The sequence below is a fragment of the Aristolochia californica genome, unplaced genomic scaffold (genome assembly GCF_029961685.1).
Source record: "Aristolochia californica isolate CCGP_79_NKW_82.1479 unplaced genomic scaffold, dmAriCali1.0.hap1 SCAF_3, whole genome shotgun sequence".
NCBI classification, from domain to species: domain Eukaryota; kingdom Viridiplantae; phylum Streptophyta; class Magnoliopsida; order Piperales; family Aristolochiaceae; genus Aristolochia; species Aristolochia californica.
This window is the reverse complement of record NW_027181992.1, coordinates 27,696,812-27,714,903: the sequence shown is the minus strand read 5'-3', so window position 1 is coordinate 27,714,903 and position 18,092 is coordinate 27,696,812. Positions and strand designations below refer to the sequence as shown.

Genomic DNA, 18,092 nt, shown 5'->3' with positions numbered 1-18,092 from the left:
ATTAACGAACCTAGGGTTTTCAAGTTTCCCTTCGGCTTAATTTTCTTTTCTTCCCTCTTCTTTCCTACGAATCGTTGTGTTAGATCCGGGAGCGTATTAACGTGGTATCATAGCAGAAACACAATGAATGATTTGTTGATCATAGATAAAACATATGCAGTAATTTGAGAAGCGTCGTAAAAAAAAAATTCAGAGAGAAAGGTCGTCGTTCCAGAAGATGAAGCAGTTGCTTCTGTTCGTCGGCCGACCTCAAATCACCGAGCAAGGAATTCCAGAGGCGCAGTCCAGAGCCTAGAATTCCGAATACAGGGGGCCTGGAAATCCAACATCGAAGGGTCATGGGGCAAAGAGCCCTTTGGATTAGTCCGATGAGCGCCAGCCCCTTCTTTCTGCTCTGTCTCCAAGCTGGAAATCCATCTTCTCTAGAACTTTTGGAAAAGAAGATTACGTTGGAACATCACACCGATTTGGGTTAGACCTCAAATCGACCCTTTGAAAGGCAACTTAAATTCCTCCCAGAACAGGAGAGGGAACAATTCCGGGTTACCTCTGTCTCAAAAAAATTTTGACCCAACCTCTCCAAGCTTCTCCAAGAGGAGAAGCCCCATATGGTTGTTGATCGCCTTCAGGAACAGGTCAATCTCTTGCTTTCACTCTCACTCTCGACCTCCGAATGGGAAACTGACCTGAGCACAACCTCTCTTATTCTGACAGACTGTAGAGGGAATCGAAAATGGGAGAAATGGAAATGACGACCACTGTGGGAGAAATGGCGTCGATAGTAGGATGAGCAGTCAGGAATAGAGAATTCCAGAAAATTACAGACTGCAATTGGGTTTTTGGCGGAGAATGTTTTCTCAAAGGTAAAATCTTCTTTAGTTATTGGCTACGTGTGGATCTTTGGATCAAGACTCCGAGGAGGCTTTCTAGTTCAATTTTTTGTTGACAATACAAGCTTCTGAAGAGACTGGGTTTTTGTGAGGGAGAACCTTCCTGGTTTTTCTCTATACCAGGTCTATATGAGTTTTCACAGTATGCCTTTACTAGAAGTTCTTTTGGAATTTCTGGAATGTGTTGGAGGGATCTAAATGACGTTGATAATGGGATCAAAGAAATTTTAACTCTTTATGTTTGATGAAAGACCTGAAAGAAAGGTTGAGTACTGGATTTTTGTGCTAAGAAGTTTTGTTGAACAGGGGAATGTGATGAATTATATTACTATTGTTGAGAACAGATGCAGTGTTCTTACTGCATGTGCCATTCTTGGAGATCTTGAGACTGAGATGATGAAGAAAATTAAAATTGAGGCTGCTATTGCGGTGAAGAAAGGTGCACAACATTAGAAAATGTAAACTGAGAGTAAGGATTTTGATGCAACAGGTGCCCTTCTTCATTTTGGAAAGTCTGACTTAATTTCTTCAGTGGCAAACTTGGGTCCTCCAGTTGAACAAGGGACTGTTAGTGGCACTGAATTTCCTTCACCTATGGATGTGGAGAGGAGACAGGAGGAAGCTACTGGTTTTGTAGCACATGGGTTTGGCAATGATTCACTGGAATTGTTTGGTAAAATGAACACTCATGTTATTGAACTAGAACCAGTAACTTACCAGGATCTGTTTAGTGCTTGCGCTCATGGTATTTTAGTACAACAGATGACCATCTTGGAGGCCCCTAGTGTTCTACCAATTACTGTATAGCGATTGCAGTTAGGAAAAACTGGCAAGCTCAACAACATGGCAATTTTTGGGCACTACGTCTTCTATGTGAAGAATATTCAGGGGCAGTGGTACAAGATGGATGACAGTGTGTATCTGAACTAGATGGATGAACGAGCCTCTCAGCCATTAGTGGACTCAGATGTTTATCAGGGTTCAAAGAGCTCGGTCTGGAAGTGCAACGAGAAGCAGGGAGTTTCTTTGAAGATAATGCAACTTCGGGTGCAACAGCAGCTCACTTTTTCTTTTGTCACAAACCGAACTCCATGGAGTTATCGGTGGTACTGGTGGCTTTCCTTCATCATTCGAAGCTTCTATATTCCCTCACCAGTCAAGGAAATTCATGGATTTGTCTCAACAACAGGGATTTTCTCAGCTTTGTGAGGAGAACCAGAATAAGGTTTCAGGGCCAGAATAGCATGCTCAGAATGCAGTTCGTTAGGCCTACCTACAGTATGCTTTTCAGGCTGCTCAGCAGAAGGCTCAGGGAAATGCACTACAACAACAGACTCAAGGAAGAATGTTGGGCCCATCTGCGAAGGATCAGGAAATGCTTATGCACAATCTTAAGACGCAGGAGCTCATGTCTCTCCAGGCTGCCAATTAGGGGCAACTATCCAATTATAAGAAGCCTACTGATCCTTTTGGTCATGGTGAGAAGTAGATGGATCAAGGCCAAACAAGTGAACTTAGACCTCCTCAAGCAACTATGATGAGACCCCCCTTGCACGTACCTCAGGGCCTTCCAAGCATTCAAAACCTTGGAAATAACCAGTTTGTTGTGGCTCAATTGCAAGCGATGCAGGCATGGCATTGGAGAATAATATTGATATCTATTCTCCCGCCATTGCCAATCTAATTGCCCAACTCCTACCACTTTGGCAATCTAAGATTGTTGTTATGCAGAAGCCAAATGACATTGCAAGCCCACATCAGCCACGAGCTCCTATAGGAAAACATGTAGAATGGTGCATCATCCTCTCCATCTGATAATGACAATACTCCCAAAGGGAATTCTTCGAGTGATGTGAAAACAAGACAGACACCTCAACTAGGGCCATTTTCAACTGTGGGATCCACATATGCTCTTAATGTCAATAATGTTTCGATTCCGAGGCATCCAATGGGGTTTGGAAATGGGATGCCAACCATGCATCCTCCACAATCACCTGCTTTCTCCATCTAGAAAATGGATCATTTACCAAGAAAGGGTAACACTTTTATAGGTTTAGAGACATTGTAGGTGCAGTACATGAGACAACTTCAGTAGTTGAATTGACACATGTACTACTTGGGAAGAGGTGGAGGCATTTTGGCACACATCCCTACCTTCAATTTTGAGGATAAGATCGTTCTCCAAGGGGGGTGTAATGTTATGAACCCAATAGCAGGCCGAGTCATGTAGTGACGTCATAGCTGAGTCAATTACTCTGGCTGAGTTAGTTACTGAGTCAATAAGTTTGCTTTTCAAGTAAAATGCCATGGAGGGGCAAATCTATAATTTTCCCTTGAACCTTTTGCTTTTCAAGTTAAATGTATTGGAGGAGCAAATCTATAATTTTCCCTTGAACCTTTTTGTTTTTCAAGTTAAATGTCGTGGAGGGGCAAATCTATAATTTTCTCTTAAACCTTATGGACATGTACCCTATTTAGAGGGTAATGGAATGGAAAGGGGAAGTCTAAATTTAGGTTAAACACAGGGTTTGAGTTCTCCTAAACGATCTCGGGGGTGTGCATTCCCCTTCGACTTGATTTTCTTTTCTTCCCTATGAATTGATGTGTTAGATCCAGGACCGTATCACAAGAGATAGTATAACTGGTTTTGGTTCTTCAAGGTTAGAAAACCAGGTTTGCACTCAATATGGTGAACTAAATCATTGTGTAGATACTATTGGAAGCTTCATGGCAAACCAGACCGGGTTACTGTCAATCAAGCGTTGGTTCAAAATGAGAAAAATGCAAACTGATTTGAGTCATTAATAGGTAAGAAGAATATCACTGATGATGATTATCTTCCTATTTTAATACACATCATTAATAACTTAAATGTTATTGTCATCTAAATTATCTCAATGGAGAATTTAAACCAACATTGATAAGTCATAATGTTGTGGTTGAAGCAAAGGTGAGGTTCGGGGAAAAGTTGGCAGCTAGGTTTCCTAGCATCCAAATTTAAGTCGATTCAATAATGCATAAAATAGGAATTTTTCCATCACGTCTTTGTAAATATATACTACAAAAATATTAGTAAATTTATAAGTAAGTTCTTGGTAGAACACATAAATTTTTAAATTAAAATTTCTTAAAAACCTATAACTAGGAAAATCATTTCCAAATTTTCTAAGACATACATTTCTAGCAAGATGCACTAATAGGTTTTAAGTGTTTTTGCATACCCATGAAATCAACATAGCCTAGAAATCTTTATAACCATTAGATATAAACATATATGAAGTCTTGACATTTGAATGCTTACCCTTTAGCCTAGGGCAAGTTCTAACACTTGGAGTATGCCGCCTTTCTCTCATGCAAAGCTCCAGAATGACTTGGATTGTGCTTAGTACAAGTACAGCACGAGTTGAACATTTGATCTTACTATGCTTCGTTAAAGCACGCTTGGCTTAAAGCTATTAGGATTTGGTTTCATCAATTCAATTGTAGAAACAAAGTTAAAACTACAATCATGTGACATAGGATCACTAGCAACAACCTGATCATCATCATGACATCGGTTATTCCAAGAAAAGAGTCCCACTCCTGCTGCAAGCTCCATTTGAATAATTTGGAGCATCAGGTAAGCTTTTAAGTGTCTTGCTTGTTTCCAGTCTCTGTCATTCCATTCTGACATTTTCTTCATTCTTTAGTTATACTTCTATATCCTTCCTGGTAAGCTGCTACTACAGTTTGATTTTTCTTTCTTCTTTGTTGTGTTTTACCGGATTCTATCGTACTCTCTTTTATTGCAACACTTTCTTGGTTCCATCTACAAAAAAGTAGACAGAGCACAACCTAGGTGATAAATTGACGCAAGATTGACAAAAAATTGAGTTGGGCCATGAAACTACAATTGGCACTATGCACCAACCATATGTTTCTACTTGTCTAACCATTCCAAACAACCCTGCTTAAATGTTTACTAAATTCATAGATGTTCTAAACAACCCTGCTTAAATGTTTACTAAATTCATAGATGTTCTAAACAACCCTGCTTAAATGTTTACTAAATCCATAGATGTTCAATTACAGGCAGTGACAATGCTTTCTAATATTGTCAATGGCATGTTCTGTAGCTAATAACTGCCTAACAATAACTTCATGGCAGAACAGAAACAAGTGCGAAATGTAACAGTTGCTCATGGTGCCCCAATTCTCAACTGAGTCTGCAGAGTTTCCTCAGAGTCACAGATGTTCTCTTTTTTTGCTCCAGTTCTACTCCTTCCCAAACCTGACATCCCTGCATGCGGTTTATCTCATGCTTCCAAATATATCGAGCCTCCCCTGACATAAGCACCAGCGTCCCCGGAGACAACAGTACTGGAACTTTCAGAATAGAACAGATTTCTTTATCTTGCTTGACATTGTCGTCAACACAATCTCCTCTACCAACCTGAGTGAAATGCATCACACAGGCAGATTCTAGAGAAACAATGGCAATGCCATCATCAAAGCGCAAAAGATCAGTGTGACCACATATTCCCTGCACACATGAATTGGTACAAGAATGTCAAAATATTTTCAAACACTATATAAACATAGAGGTACATATGCATAATGAGACAGATGACTCTTTGAGAATAAAAGAAGTGCATCAATTAGAAAGGACATAGATATGATGCAAAAGTTTCCATGTAAAATATCACATATGTTCATATCAGCTGGTCTCAAGTAATTGAGGCTCGTTAGCCCCTAATACTGCTGGCACTGGCAACAAAACAGTGATTTGATCAAATACCTCAAAAATGGAGAATGATGGTAGTGTTGGATGTTATACAGATGCATGTGCAAGGAACTATAGAATGGGCATCCTTTCATGCATTACAAAAAGAGCAGTAAGCCAAAATACAGACATGCAGACCGAATAATCTGGTGAGAGGATGTACCATATGGTGTGCTGTCTGGTCATGCAAGCAACAATTTGGGCAGAGCCAAGCGGGGATCAGAGTTAGCATTCTGGATAGTGATGTCTCATGATCTTAAATATTGGACAGTATACTAATGACGAGGATCGATGCCTTCAACATAAGTGCGGGACATTAGCAAACAAGTAGGGTAGGTTTAGCCATAATTTAGAAGGAATGATACTATGAGGGACAAAAGTATCAGTACTTCATCAATACCTGGCAGTTCTGTAATCTATTGTATAACACCCCCCCGGCTTGCAATAGCATGAAAAATCCAGACAGAGGGAGCTGAAAATGATCCCCGGGAGGATATTGAGTGCTTGGTTGAGACTAGAGGCTGGATCTAAAAGTGAGAGTTCTTCGTAACATCATTTGCAGAAATAATATAGGAAGAACCATAGGTGTAAACCAATTGTGCCATGAGCTATTGAAAATAAACACATACTTCCTATTTTTATTTTTTCCATGTAGAACACCCTAAGAGTGGGTTTGGTTGGTTGATTTAAGCCTCTGGGTGTATAGATCCATTCTTAAGGAGTGAGTGCACGTCCCTGTTGAACAACTTGGGATGGCCTATCCATGTCAGTTTACCAACCATCCAAAAAATCCAACTGTACGAGAAGTATACAAGGATGGGAAGAGAAAGATTTCATCAAAACCACTAGGTTATTCACTCTTTCAACTAAATGAAATAAAAAGTCTCTCAAGGACCTACAATTTTTTTTGTATATACCCAAAACTAAATTTTTAGTGACTAATACTATCCTGCAACTTAAGAAAGGCCCTATCTCCTAGATTAGCTCAAACTACACCTGCACCCCAATAAGGGTTCTTCACTTTAGCTATACAATGTCAAAGGCATTCAACCATGTAAAACTTGCCATAACTATCCCATCCAAAGACCATTTAGATTTTATTTTTTTATGCAACCATTTAAAATGTCCCAGCCATTGAATGCCAATAATGTTGCCTCATTAGCTTAGCCCTTACTAGCTTACATGCCCAGCCTGCCACACCACAGTTATCCCACCCAATGCCTTGCACAATATGCCATCAAATCTATGAGCCCACAGTGTTTCCTCATACGCACATCCAGCTCTTGACCAAGTGTCCCTTTAAATAGTGCATCTTGTACATGTTGTCCAAATGAACATTGCTTTAGACCCAATATCACCAATGCTTCGTGGTCAAAGTCTTAAACCAGAACCAATCTTGCAACCTCTAGCTATGTGAAAAGTTAACAAGTTTCCATCAATTAAACTAGTGATTACCAATAGTACAATTACTACCACTAATGGATGAAAGGCATAAAAGTAGCCAACTCTTTGGCAAAGGATAGGGTTCCCTAATAATACATTGCAGCTGGTAACTTCATTTCCCATGTAAACCCACCCTCCCCACCTTGATTTCTGTATATTTTGCTGTATTGCATAGTTACCCTACTTTTTGCCTTCTTTGGATTCCATGTTATCGTGTTCTTGTAGTTCTCTTTTATATCTTTTAGTTTCTTTGTTGTTTATGGTCCACTTGCCCTCTCTTGCACTCCTCATTAGGAACGTAACACATTCTTTCACTAAAACAAATTAAATGACATAAAAAGCATATTGTCTCTTGATCACTTACAAATTTTTAAGGCATGAAGCTACATTCTAAAAGTTGTCACCATAGAGGACTCTGCAAGGTGAATTGCTACAGTGACAGAAGCCCAACTAAGAGCCACATAACAGTCAGTGATAAATACCAAAAAAAAAAGGCTCACAAGAATCTCATATAGGAAGATAGATGCTTCAGTCCATACTAATCCAGGTACTACAGGGATGCATCAACAGCCTTCCAGGAAGCCTGTCCTAAGGCCACATGGTTGCCTGAAAGACCAATTTTTTTTTTAAATGATGCTGAATTTTATTAAGACAAAAGCTCAAAAGAGCAAATTACAAAGGGGGGAAACCTTCCCAAACAATGAGAGATTGCTGGGAAGTTCCAAATTTTACCAATTTATCAACCAAAGAGTTAGCTGATATAGGAATGAGATTCCAATTACAATGAATAGATAACACGATGTCAGCAATACAATTGTTAAGGAATAGTCCCACATAGATTAGTGAGTACAAAAGATCTTGAGTTTATCCTCTGAGAAAAAGGTTTCCTAAGTTGGTTAGTCATTTTGGGATGGGCCTTGGACCCAACTTAACATGGTATCAGAACGGGTACTCATATGTGGGCCTACACCTAAATTATCTACTTGAAGAGCCACAAATGAGGCTTACACCTAAATTATCCACTTGAAGAGCCACAAAAGAGGGACTACACCTAGAATTATCCACTTGTAGAGCCACAAAAGAGGGCCTACACCTAAAATTATCCACTTGTAGAGCCACAAAAGAGGGCTTATACCTAAATTATCTACTTGTAGAGCCACAAAAGAGGGCCTACACCTAAAAGTATCTACTTGTAGAGCCACAAAAGAGGGCCTACACCTAAATTAACCACTTGTAGAGCCACAAAAGAGAGCCTACACGTGAGGGAGAGTGTTAAGTGTTGATTTTTAGGACTCCATGGATTTAGGTCATGGAGAAAAAAAAAGAGGGACTCATTGAGAGAAAACAAGTGGAAGAAGAGGTTATGGACTTATATCCAAACCCTTCTCTTGAAGCTCAATTTATAGATTAATCAAACTATAATATTATAATTATACCCCTAGAACTTAACCTAATTACATCAACATGATTATCCAAATCTACATAAATCAAGGGAAGATAAATCGATTACATTAATCTAGGAAGATTTGCCAAATCTTCCAACTCATGTGATAAGGATTCCAGCTCATGTGATGACTCATCATGCCACCTCACATGATCATGGTGGGTCCATATCTTATGGGCGTGGACCTATCTTCCAACACTCTTGGATATGTGGGGCCTTCCTTGGTCGTGTGGGCTTGGGCCCATCTTCCAACACGCCCCCTCTGTTAGTGTGTCAATGCCCACCTCTCACAAGTTACTGTTAATGTAATGTATTCACTGGCCCCCAATTATGAGGAGCGCCAATGTCGATAGTGAGTAAATTAGTTAGCGGTTCCGGCTTAGAAGCTGATGAGGTCAAATTGTGACCGCAATGGTTATTTGTGAAGAAACTGTAAAATGAATAAGGAAGACAGGTTCGGGGCGTCAGCCCCAACGGGAGTCCAAGGGGGCAGGCCGTATGAACGAAAAAATGAATCACCCAAGTGTGAACGGGACTTAATGGACGCAGCAAAAAATGGAGGCGTACTCTGTACTGACCGTCGCAGCAGACAGAGGCCTCCATCGGCGCCGGAAGAGAAAGGAAGCTTCCTACCATCATTTCTGTAGCTGTCCCCAGTTGTCTTCCTCGATTGAGTGCTGCAAAACACCTATAAATAGAGGTGTTCTTCAGCAACAATCGATATCCAGAATCATACAACTTCCCTGTTTGTTTTATTTTTAGTTTCTTCTTCTGTAAGTCCAGAAGCCATTGAAGCTCTTCTAAGAGTGTGTGGTGGGATGAAATCAGTTTGTATTTCAATTAAGATCAGTGTTGACTTTCTTCTTGATTGTTGTTTAGACGTTCCTGGGTTGAGCTTACTCTGTTTTACACCCTCTAGTTGGGGGTGAGAGAACATCATGAACTCCCAGCTTGTTGCAAATGATGTATATGATCATCTCGTATAAAATGGCAGTCCTCCATATCTTCCAACCCTCACGCTAGCGGTCTCTTCCATGAGGCCCAACTGGCAAAAGATAAGTGAGAGTAAAATCACTCTAAGCCTTATGACATTGCTCCATACTCCAGTCATAACCCATGTTGGATGTAAGGTACGCTCCTATCTTCTGTAGGTAGTAGGTCTATACGCAATGCTCAGAAGTGTAATAAAAATCCTCCCTATCCGTGTCTAAACCCTAGACACCGACTCTCAAGTGGTAGAAGTAATAAATGTCAATTAAGGGGGGTAACGAGTAATTACCTGAAAGATAATATTCTAGAGCCACCTTGGCTTTCGTCATCCATCAGAATAGCCAATGCTGATAAAAATCAGCAACTGAGAAGTCCTTCAATAATAATGTCTCATCCAAAGAGACAATAACAGTAACTAAAATAGGCCTGGGCATAATAACACGTATCAAATAATGAAAATCTTCAAAAAGGACCCATAAAATAATCTGTTGTGAGTCTGTGCACCAAATAATATGTTGACCAAGGAATAAGTTGCCATTACTTCAAAACAATAATCCAACTGGATACAAAGAACCGAATCAAATAGTAGACCAATATAGCCGAGTCACGGAAGAAATATGTATAGAACTCAGAACCCGGACCCATATAATCGATGTAGAAAACAAATGGGCTGAGTCAGATTGACTCGGTCTGAATTGAACCCAAACCGGGTTGACTCGGTCCGAGTTGACTCAACCCACTAGGTTAACCCGAGCATAACAGATCGAGTCTGACGAACGCCCCTCCGCAGGGTTAGCTCGGCCGAATAAAATTGCTACAGCACCTAAGTTGGCAATGTAATCCAAACAGAGCCAAGTTGCAGAAGAGAGAACTTATGCCAGCCAGCAGTATCTGGCCAAGCAGAAACAAAAAACTCAGTAGAATGGAAGCAGTGTCTTCGTACTCACGAAGTGGCTCCTGGTGATTGCCAAGCAGAGTGGGATGAGCAACAAAGCTAGAATAGATAGTAGATCTTTTCTGAACTAGTTTCCGACTTCTAATGGAAACCGAGGTTGGAGTCCCACCAGCTGGATGATTTCAGATTTCCAATTTTCGAACCAGTTGGATGATAAAGATACCAAAGATAAGATTTCCATAAATAAAGAAAGATGATCGGTTTGCTTGCTGTTGAATCCAGAAATAACGTCTCAGTTGTAGAAATACGCAGCAGCAGTGAAGGAAACTTTCTTTTTATCTCCCAACGAGCAGAAACAGAGACCTCTTTCCGGCAGATTAAATGCCGATCAGTGGATTTTCCGGAAAATCAGTAGTAAAATCAAGATAAGTTTCCGGAAACAGCATGGGACAGCAACAAGAGGTCTCGGATGGCAATCACAGCAAGATTAATCAGCTGGGTCCGTCGTCTCCGGAATGGCAGACGACTTTCCAAAAAATAAAACAGCAGTAACTTTCAGGATTGAAAATCATGTAGAAATTTTCCTTCCTTTTTCTGCAGTGGAGCACTAGCAAGAGCTCAGCAGGAAGTCCAATAACAGTAATCCATTGGCCGTATTGGCTGGAGGGTGCCGAGGAGAGCCACTCCGAGATCCCCGTGATGCCTGAGGTGGTGTGGGTGTGAGAGTAAGAGCTGCAGAAGACTCCTGCTGGGTTCTGAAATGAACAAGCAAAGTTTGGAGGCTGAGGTAGGAGATTTTGGGAGTGGAGCGGGTCAAAAAAATTCGCCCGTCTTGGAGAAGATTTGGTGGGATTTGAATGATTTCGGAGGTTTCCATATGAGGGGAGGAGGGGGAGTGGTACTGAGGTCAAGGGGCAATTTAGGGGGGGAAGGGGTGTTGTTGGGTACATGAGGGGGTGTCGGGGAGTGGTTTGGCATTGTTGGGTCTCGGGGAGGAGTGGTGAGAACTTCGCTCTGGCATCACCAGGGAAAATCAGCCCTTCTACTGGATCTAGCGTCGGGGAAAAGCACTTGAGAGATGCGGCTAGCTCCTTCCAACCTAAACCCGAGTTTGTGGCCTCGAGGATGAATATCCTCACCAAAAGGAAGTTCCTCTTCGATGGGTGACCCGACATTTCCGGTGACCATGGAAGGTAGTCACCGAGAAGAGGAAAATCGAATCCCACGACAAGAGTTTGTGGGATCTTTCCGTTTTGATGGTCGCTCTCTGAAACTGTAGTATGAAGATGGAGATCGCTTCTGCTGGAATGCAAACGAAGGAGAGTTTCGATCCGTCAGCCGAAGAGATGCAGATCACCAAACCAGATTTTCGAATGACTCTCTCGATGGTAACTCTGCATTGTCCATAACTGAAGCGGAAATGGTTATTCCGCTTCTTCGGGAAACCGTCGTCCAGTAGGCGTCATGGTCTTCCATCGGAGACTCTGAAGGCTCGCTAGAGTGGTGGTTGGATGAGTCCGTTGTTATGGTCCCTAGCCATATCTAGTAACTCGGCGAGTTGAATATGAATCCAACACTGTTTGAGGGTTTCTTATCACGTTTTTGTGAAAAGAACTCTCTTATACTTCTCCTTTCACGTTCTAATTGAAAAGGAGTTTCCTTTTCTCAATTATAGATGCACCAATTCAATCAAGAGACTGTTTTAAGGATCCAATTATGAAACCCCACTTTATTCCTCACGTCAATGAATAGGGTTTCTGAATTCATGCAACTACCAATGCTGAATGTAAAGAGGGCAGTCTCTAGCTCTTCTAAACTCGGAAAAGATAGATAAAAATACCTCTTGAAGACCTCCTTCAATTCAGCAACTCGAAAATCCTTTCTTGATGCTAAGGCTCACGCAAATCCTCCTTCCCTCACTGCTGGTTCGTGGACGAGATGGATGACTATTGCAGCATGGAAGAGAAGGCTGATTCCTTCTCCTTTTCCTTCCAAGATCTCCTCAAAGACTCCCTAATGGATGCAGCAAACCCCCAAGAGAGTTCACACCAAGAACCCTAGAATAGAGAGCCTAGAAGGAACCTAAATTACCCTAGATTATGCTAATCCCGAACTTGCTTTATTTCTCCATCCTTACCCCTTAAATAGGGTAATTAATATCAACATAGGTTAGGGTTATAAAACCCAATTCTACCCCTACCTTTAAGTCTTATTACAAATCAATAAAATTAAAAATTAAAAGATACATAAATAATAAAAGTAAGTAGATGACTCAGTGTTATTGAGTCCATAACATCTGCCCCCCCCCCCCCCCCCCCCCCCTTGGAGATCGAGCTTGTCCTCAAGCTCGGAAGCTGGGTAGACCTGGTCGTAGTTGTCAAGCCGCTCCCATTCTGCGTAGTTGTGGCCGATTGCTGGCCAGTAATGGCATGCAGGGAGATGCCCGGTGGTTCTTCCTCAATCATATCTTCTGTCACCTCGATATCCTCATCTTCAACCTGATCGATCAAACACAATCTTTTGCATTGATGCCCAACCCGATATGGTTCATCACAGTTGTAACACAGATTCTTAGCCCGCCGTTCCGCCATCTCAGAACTTGTCAATTTTTTTATATGAGGTGTAGGATGACTAGATCTCGGATCCCCAGTCAAAGTAATACCTGGGTTGTTTCTCGGAGGAATGCGCTCCCCTGACCATGGAGGTCGTCGGTGTTGTGCCTGTTGTCGCAGTTCTAAAGCACGAGTTATATTCATAGCGCTGGATAAGTCAACAGGTGCATACAGCTCCACCTTTAATGCCTCAGTCAGTCCTGCTGTAAACAACGCAATTTGTTGATCCACTTGTACCATACTGTTGGCTCGTGCTAATTTTTCCTGGAACAATTTTTTATATTGCTCCACAGCCCCAGTTTGGCGTAATAAAACCAAATCTCCCAAAGGGTTACTGTAAGCCGGAGGACCAAAACAGAGAGAGCACAGTCGCTTAAATTCATCCAAATCTACCACCTCGCTATCAACCTCAACTAGCCGGTAACAAAGTTGTGCTTCCCCTAGTAAGTGGAAAACAGCTACGTTGACTCGGTCATAGGTTGGGACTCGCTGATGGCTAAAAAAATTTTCACATCGATACAACCATATCAAAGGGTCTTCTGACCCATTATAAGTAGGGAATTCCATTTTAGTATACCTCGGAACAGTGCCTCCCCCCTGGTAGAAGTGTCCCCCCGGAATGAGGGGTCCTTGCTGTCCCAAGAAACTCGTGCGCCTCGGAAATTCTTCTCCCCCTCTGTTATACGAATGGCCCCCTCCTCTCTGATCTGGAATGAGAGGTACAGTGCCTCCCCCCTGGTTGAGGTGTCCCCCAGGAATGAAGGGTCCTTGCTGACCCGAGAAACTCGTGTGTCTAGTAAACTCATCTCCCCCTCTGATCTGCGAATGGTCTCCCGGAATTGGGTTCTTGCCAGTGCTCAGACCAGTCTCCATGCTATCCATCCTTCCTTTCAAAGTTTCCAAACTGAGAGTGAACTTCTCCTCCAATGCAGCAAATTTCTTGCCAGTAGTTAGACCATTCTCCATGCTATCCATCCTTCCCTTCAAGGTCTCCATATCGATATCAATTTTTAAGAACCTCTCTAGGACAGTATCAAATTTTCTTTCAAGCAATTCAAAGTATTCATTGGTGCTTCTCTCTGCCGGGTTACCCTGCTCTGATACCAAGTTGTTATGGTCCCTAGCCATGGATCTAGTAACTCGGCGAGTTCAATATGAATCCAGCACTGTTTGAGGGTTTCTTATCACGTTTTTGTGAAAAGAACTCTCTTATACTTCTCCTTTCACGTTCTAATTGAAAAGGAGTTTCCTTTTCTCAATTATAGATGCACCAATTCAATCAAGAGACTGTTTTAAGGATCCAATTATGAAACCCCACTTTATTCCTCACGTCAATGAATAGGGTTTCTGAATTCATGCAACTACCAATGCTGAATGTAAAGAGGGCAGTCTCTAGCTCTTCTAAACTCGGAAAAGATAGATAAAAATACCTCTTGAAGACCTCCTTCAATTCAGCAACTCGAAAATCCCTTTCTTGATGCTAAGGCTCACGCAAATCCACCTTCCCTCACAGCTGGTTCGTGGACGAGATGGATAACTATTGCAGCAAGGAAGAGAAGGCTGATTCCTTCTCCTTTTCCTTCCAAGATCTCCTCAAAGACTCCCCAATGGATGCAGCAAACCCCCAAGAGAGTTCACACCAAGAACCCTAGAATAGAGAGCCTAAAAGGAACCTAAATTACCCTAGATTATGCTAATTCCGAACTTGCTTTATTTCTCCATCCTTACCCCTTAAATAGGGTAATTAATATCAACATAGGTTAGGGTTATAAAACCCAATTCTACCCCTACCTTTAAGTCTTATTACAAATCAATAAAATTCAAAATTAAAAGCAACATAAATAATAAAAGTAAAGTAGATGACTCAGTGTTATTGAGTCCATAACACCGACCTTCTGTTGAATTTTCTTCCTCGCCGTAAAGAGAAATCTCTCTCGGTTTTGCGCATCGCTACTTCGTCGCTTCTACTGCCAGTGTCGGAAATGGTTGTGGTAGCCTTGCCATAGTGATGGTGACCATCAGGTGGGTCCAGTCACCGGCCATGGGGTCGGTGACCATTGGGGGGGGCTCTCTCGCACGGTCTCTCACTCAGACATCTCACTGTTACTCGGTGTACATTGGTGATTTTGGAAAAAGCTCTTGTCTCTGCTAATTAATATGAGATATATAGCCATGAACTGAGAATAAAATCGCATGTTTCTCAAACGAAAGAACAACAGACATACATATAGTAGGATATGATGATAGAACATACATTTATCTTTCTTCAATTGAGGGTTGAAGAAGAACATCAAAAGTTTGTTTAAAAGTTTTTAAATATAATTATTACAGTTTTTTAGGTTGAACCCGATTCGATTCCATAATGACTAGCCAGTTAGGAGGCCTACTGTTCAACTTTATAACAATCAATTTTTCTTTTCTTTTTTAATATGGGATTTTTTCCAACTCAACACTCACACATCCAAGCTTAACAGGCCTAAAACATGGGCACAAACCCTCTAATGAGGCACAAAAATTCTCTCATGGAGCCTACAATACATAGATAACCTAGGGAGGGCAAACAGGGCCTTAGCCCCCACATAGAACCTACTCTAATACCATTATGTTGAGTTTTTTGGTTGAGCCCGGTTCCATCCCAAAATGATTAGCCACTTAGGAGGTCTATTAGTTTTTCTTTTCATTTTTTAATATGGGATTTTTTTCCCACTCAATAATAATAAAACACACACACACTCTACTACTACTACTACTATTACTAGAATAAATTTGTCATTGTCAACTAAGGTCAATAGAAAATGTTTGGTTTCTATAATTTTCAGTGATGTCATTTCTAAATGAAATGGTGTGAAGACTCCACCCATTCAGATCCCAATTCAGAAAATAAGTTTATCCAACTGAGAATTTCCAACTTGTAAACATACAAAACGAGGAAAAAGGATCAACCTAAATCGTAAGCAAATCGAATCCAGAAAGAAGAACAAGGTCAAAAAATTTGGATTTAACTATTGAGAAACTGGAATATACAGGTAATTGTAAAATACACAAGATAGGCAGATCAAAGAAAATAAACAAATTAAATGAGTGAAAAACACAAGACCACTATATAGGAGAAAGAATGACCGCACCTCACCTGCTTGGTAGACATTTACAATTAATTGGTCAAAAAGTGGCTCTCTCCACAAAATGTTTGGAGCCAACGGTTCCTCCTTATTAGAATCACCAATAAACTCTAGAACAGATACACGGATAAATCCAGTAAGTTCAATAGCCCAATTAGGAAGATCACCAAATCGCATGGCCTGGACAACAACGAAAACAGCACCATCATCAACAAAAATTTTGAAACAGAAACAACAAACCGGTAAAGTTCTAAGCAACACAGCCATTTGGCAAGCCAAGCTTTGACCTGGTTATGAGAAGCTTCAGTAAACCAGCCTTCTGAAGGAACACGCCAGATGAAATATATTAAACGCCGTCAATATGGAAATTTTTTTCCAAAAAGAAAATGAACAACATTTCGTGAGTAGTAATCAGAAAAAGAGTTTTTTTAGTTCCAGAAAATTAAAGGAATTTATGGCGTTCAATGAATAGAAAAATCTATGCAGGTCCTTCTCATAAAATGGTACCGCTTTCAATAGCGGAAAGTAGTGAGGATTGCCGTTCGGGGGTAAGGAAATTTCGACAGAGCCAGAGGCCATTGATCTCCTTTATCTGTTCCCAACAAGAGGTTTCACCGGTCCGAAGCTACATTAAAATGAGGAGAAAGGTATTGAAATTAAACGATGGACTTTGCAGCATAAATGGAATAAAACGCTAACAGCACTGTAGAAAGCGGCGAAGGGAATAAGGACTCACGGAGAAGACACCACAGGAGAAACTGTTTTCATCTTCGCTAACCGACGAATCACCAAATATGGCTCTGAGAATTTGTTCCTCGTCCGCCATCAGGAATCTCGAGCCCGGAGGACGACCGAATGCAGTCTGAAAGATTTCGTCGATCTAGCAAATAACACCGCGGTATAACTTGTTGATAGTACTAATGAGTTACTGAAATTTAGAATATAGTTATGAAATTGTTCTGAAATTTATTAGTGCACCCTCATGGAAAACTGAATTCGAATTCATTCTTACTTACCTAAAATACTTGGGCCTGTTAGTGTCCATGAAATTAATTTAACTTAACGCTGGGTAAAATATGCCAAAAGCCGTTAGTGCCCAACGTAAGTGCAGGGAAAAGTAAAATACAAATGTATTTCACTTTCCCCCATTTTAGGTATAATGGGAGGGAAAGTGAATTCAGAGGGGTCAAGCTCTGAATTCACCTTTCCTCCCTCAATTATGTCGGGCTCGGGCTATTGTTAAGGCTCTGTTGAATGAGGGCTTCGGAGAAAAAAAATTCTCTCTCACTCATGACCAACCTTCGGTGATTTCAATCGCCCTCTATGCAACCTGTCTCCAGTGCTCGACTCCCTTCCTCTCGCCGTCCCCAGCACCGATGACCTTCAGAGACATCCCTCCCTTCTCTGCAACCTCTCTGGCTCCTCCCTCGCTCGCGACCGTCGGCAATTTCAATCACCCCCTCAACGACCTCTCCCCAGCGCTTGAATCTCTTCCTCTCTCCATCCCCAGCACCGACGACCGTCGACGACTTCTCTCCCCTCTTTGCAACCTCTCCGGCTTAATTCGAAAGAAAGTAGGGTAAACATTTCTTCCTGTAAATCAATGGTTAATTGGTCATTGTAGGTCTTTGTTTAGAGCATTAGCTATTAAAAATCATTATTAGTATTTAATAAAAGCAATATATTTTACATAGTTAAGCATGTATGGGGGTATGTCTCTGATTTTCAATAACCTAGTCCTCGTCCATGGTTTGCTTAACTGAACAGGGAATAAGGAGTTTCGTTGTGGTAACTTTTGTTTACTATATAAGTAATGATGCTTCATTTGCAGTGAAAATGAGTGTGCTTGCAGATCAGAGCAATTTTTTTAAGCCATCCATGGCCGTAGAAAGATCGTTGAAGTGTAACACTAGTAATTTTAGAAGAAGGTTAGTTGT

The 18,092-nt window shown here is 41.2% G+C and overlaps 1 protein-coding gene across 2 annotated transcripts; it reads right to left on the bottom strand.

The window, feature by feature from the left end:
- Positions 1-4,904: 4,904 nt before the first annotated feature.
- Positions 4,905-17,060, bottom strand: LOC137960345 (alkylated DNA repair protein ALKBH8 homolog). Of its 2 annotated transcripts, none has more exons than XM_068807941.1 (5): positions 16,892-17,060; positions 16,663-16,780; positions 16,443-16,474; positions 16,162-16,335; positions 4,905-5,412 (listed from the first exon to the last, which is right to left on the bottom strand). In XM_068807941.1, the coding sequence occupies exons 1-5, from the start codon at positions 16,979-16,981 to the stop codon at positions 5,086-5,088; spliced, it is 741 nt and encodes a 246-aa protein (XP_068664042.1). In that variant the 5' UTR covers positions 16,982-17,060; the 3' UTR covers positions 4,905-5,085. The 2 variants fall into 2 exon arrangements, with proteins under 2 accessions (XP_068664042.1, XP_068664043.1); XM_068807942.1 differs by having other exon boundaries at positions 16,443-16,471.
- Between the last annotated feature and the right edge of the window lie 1,032 nt (positions 17,061-18,092).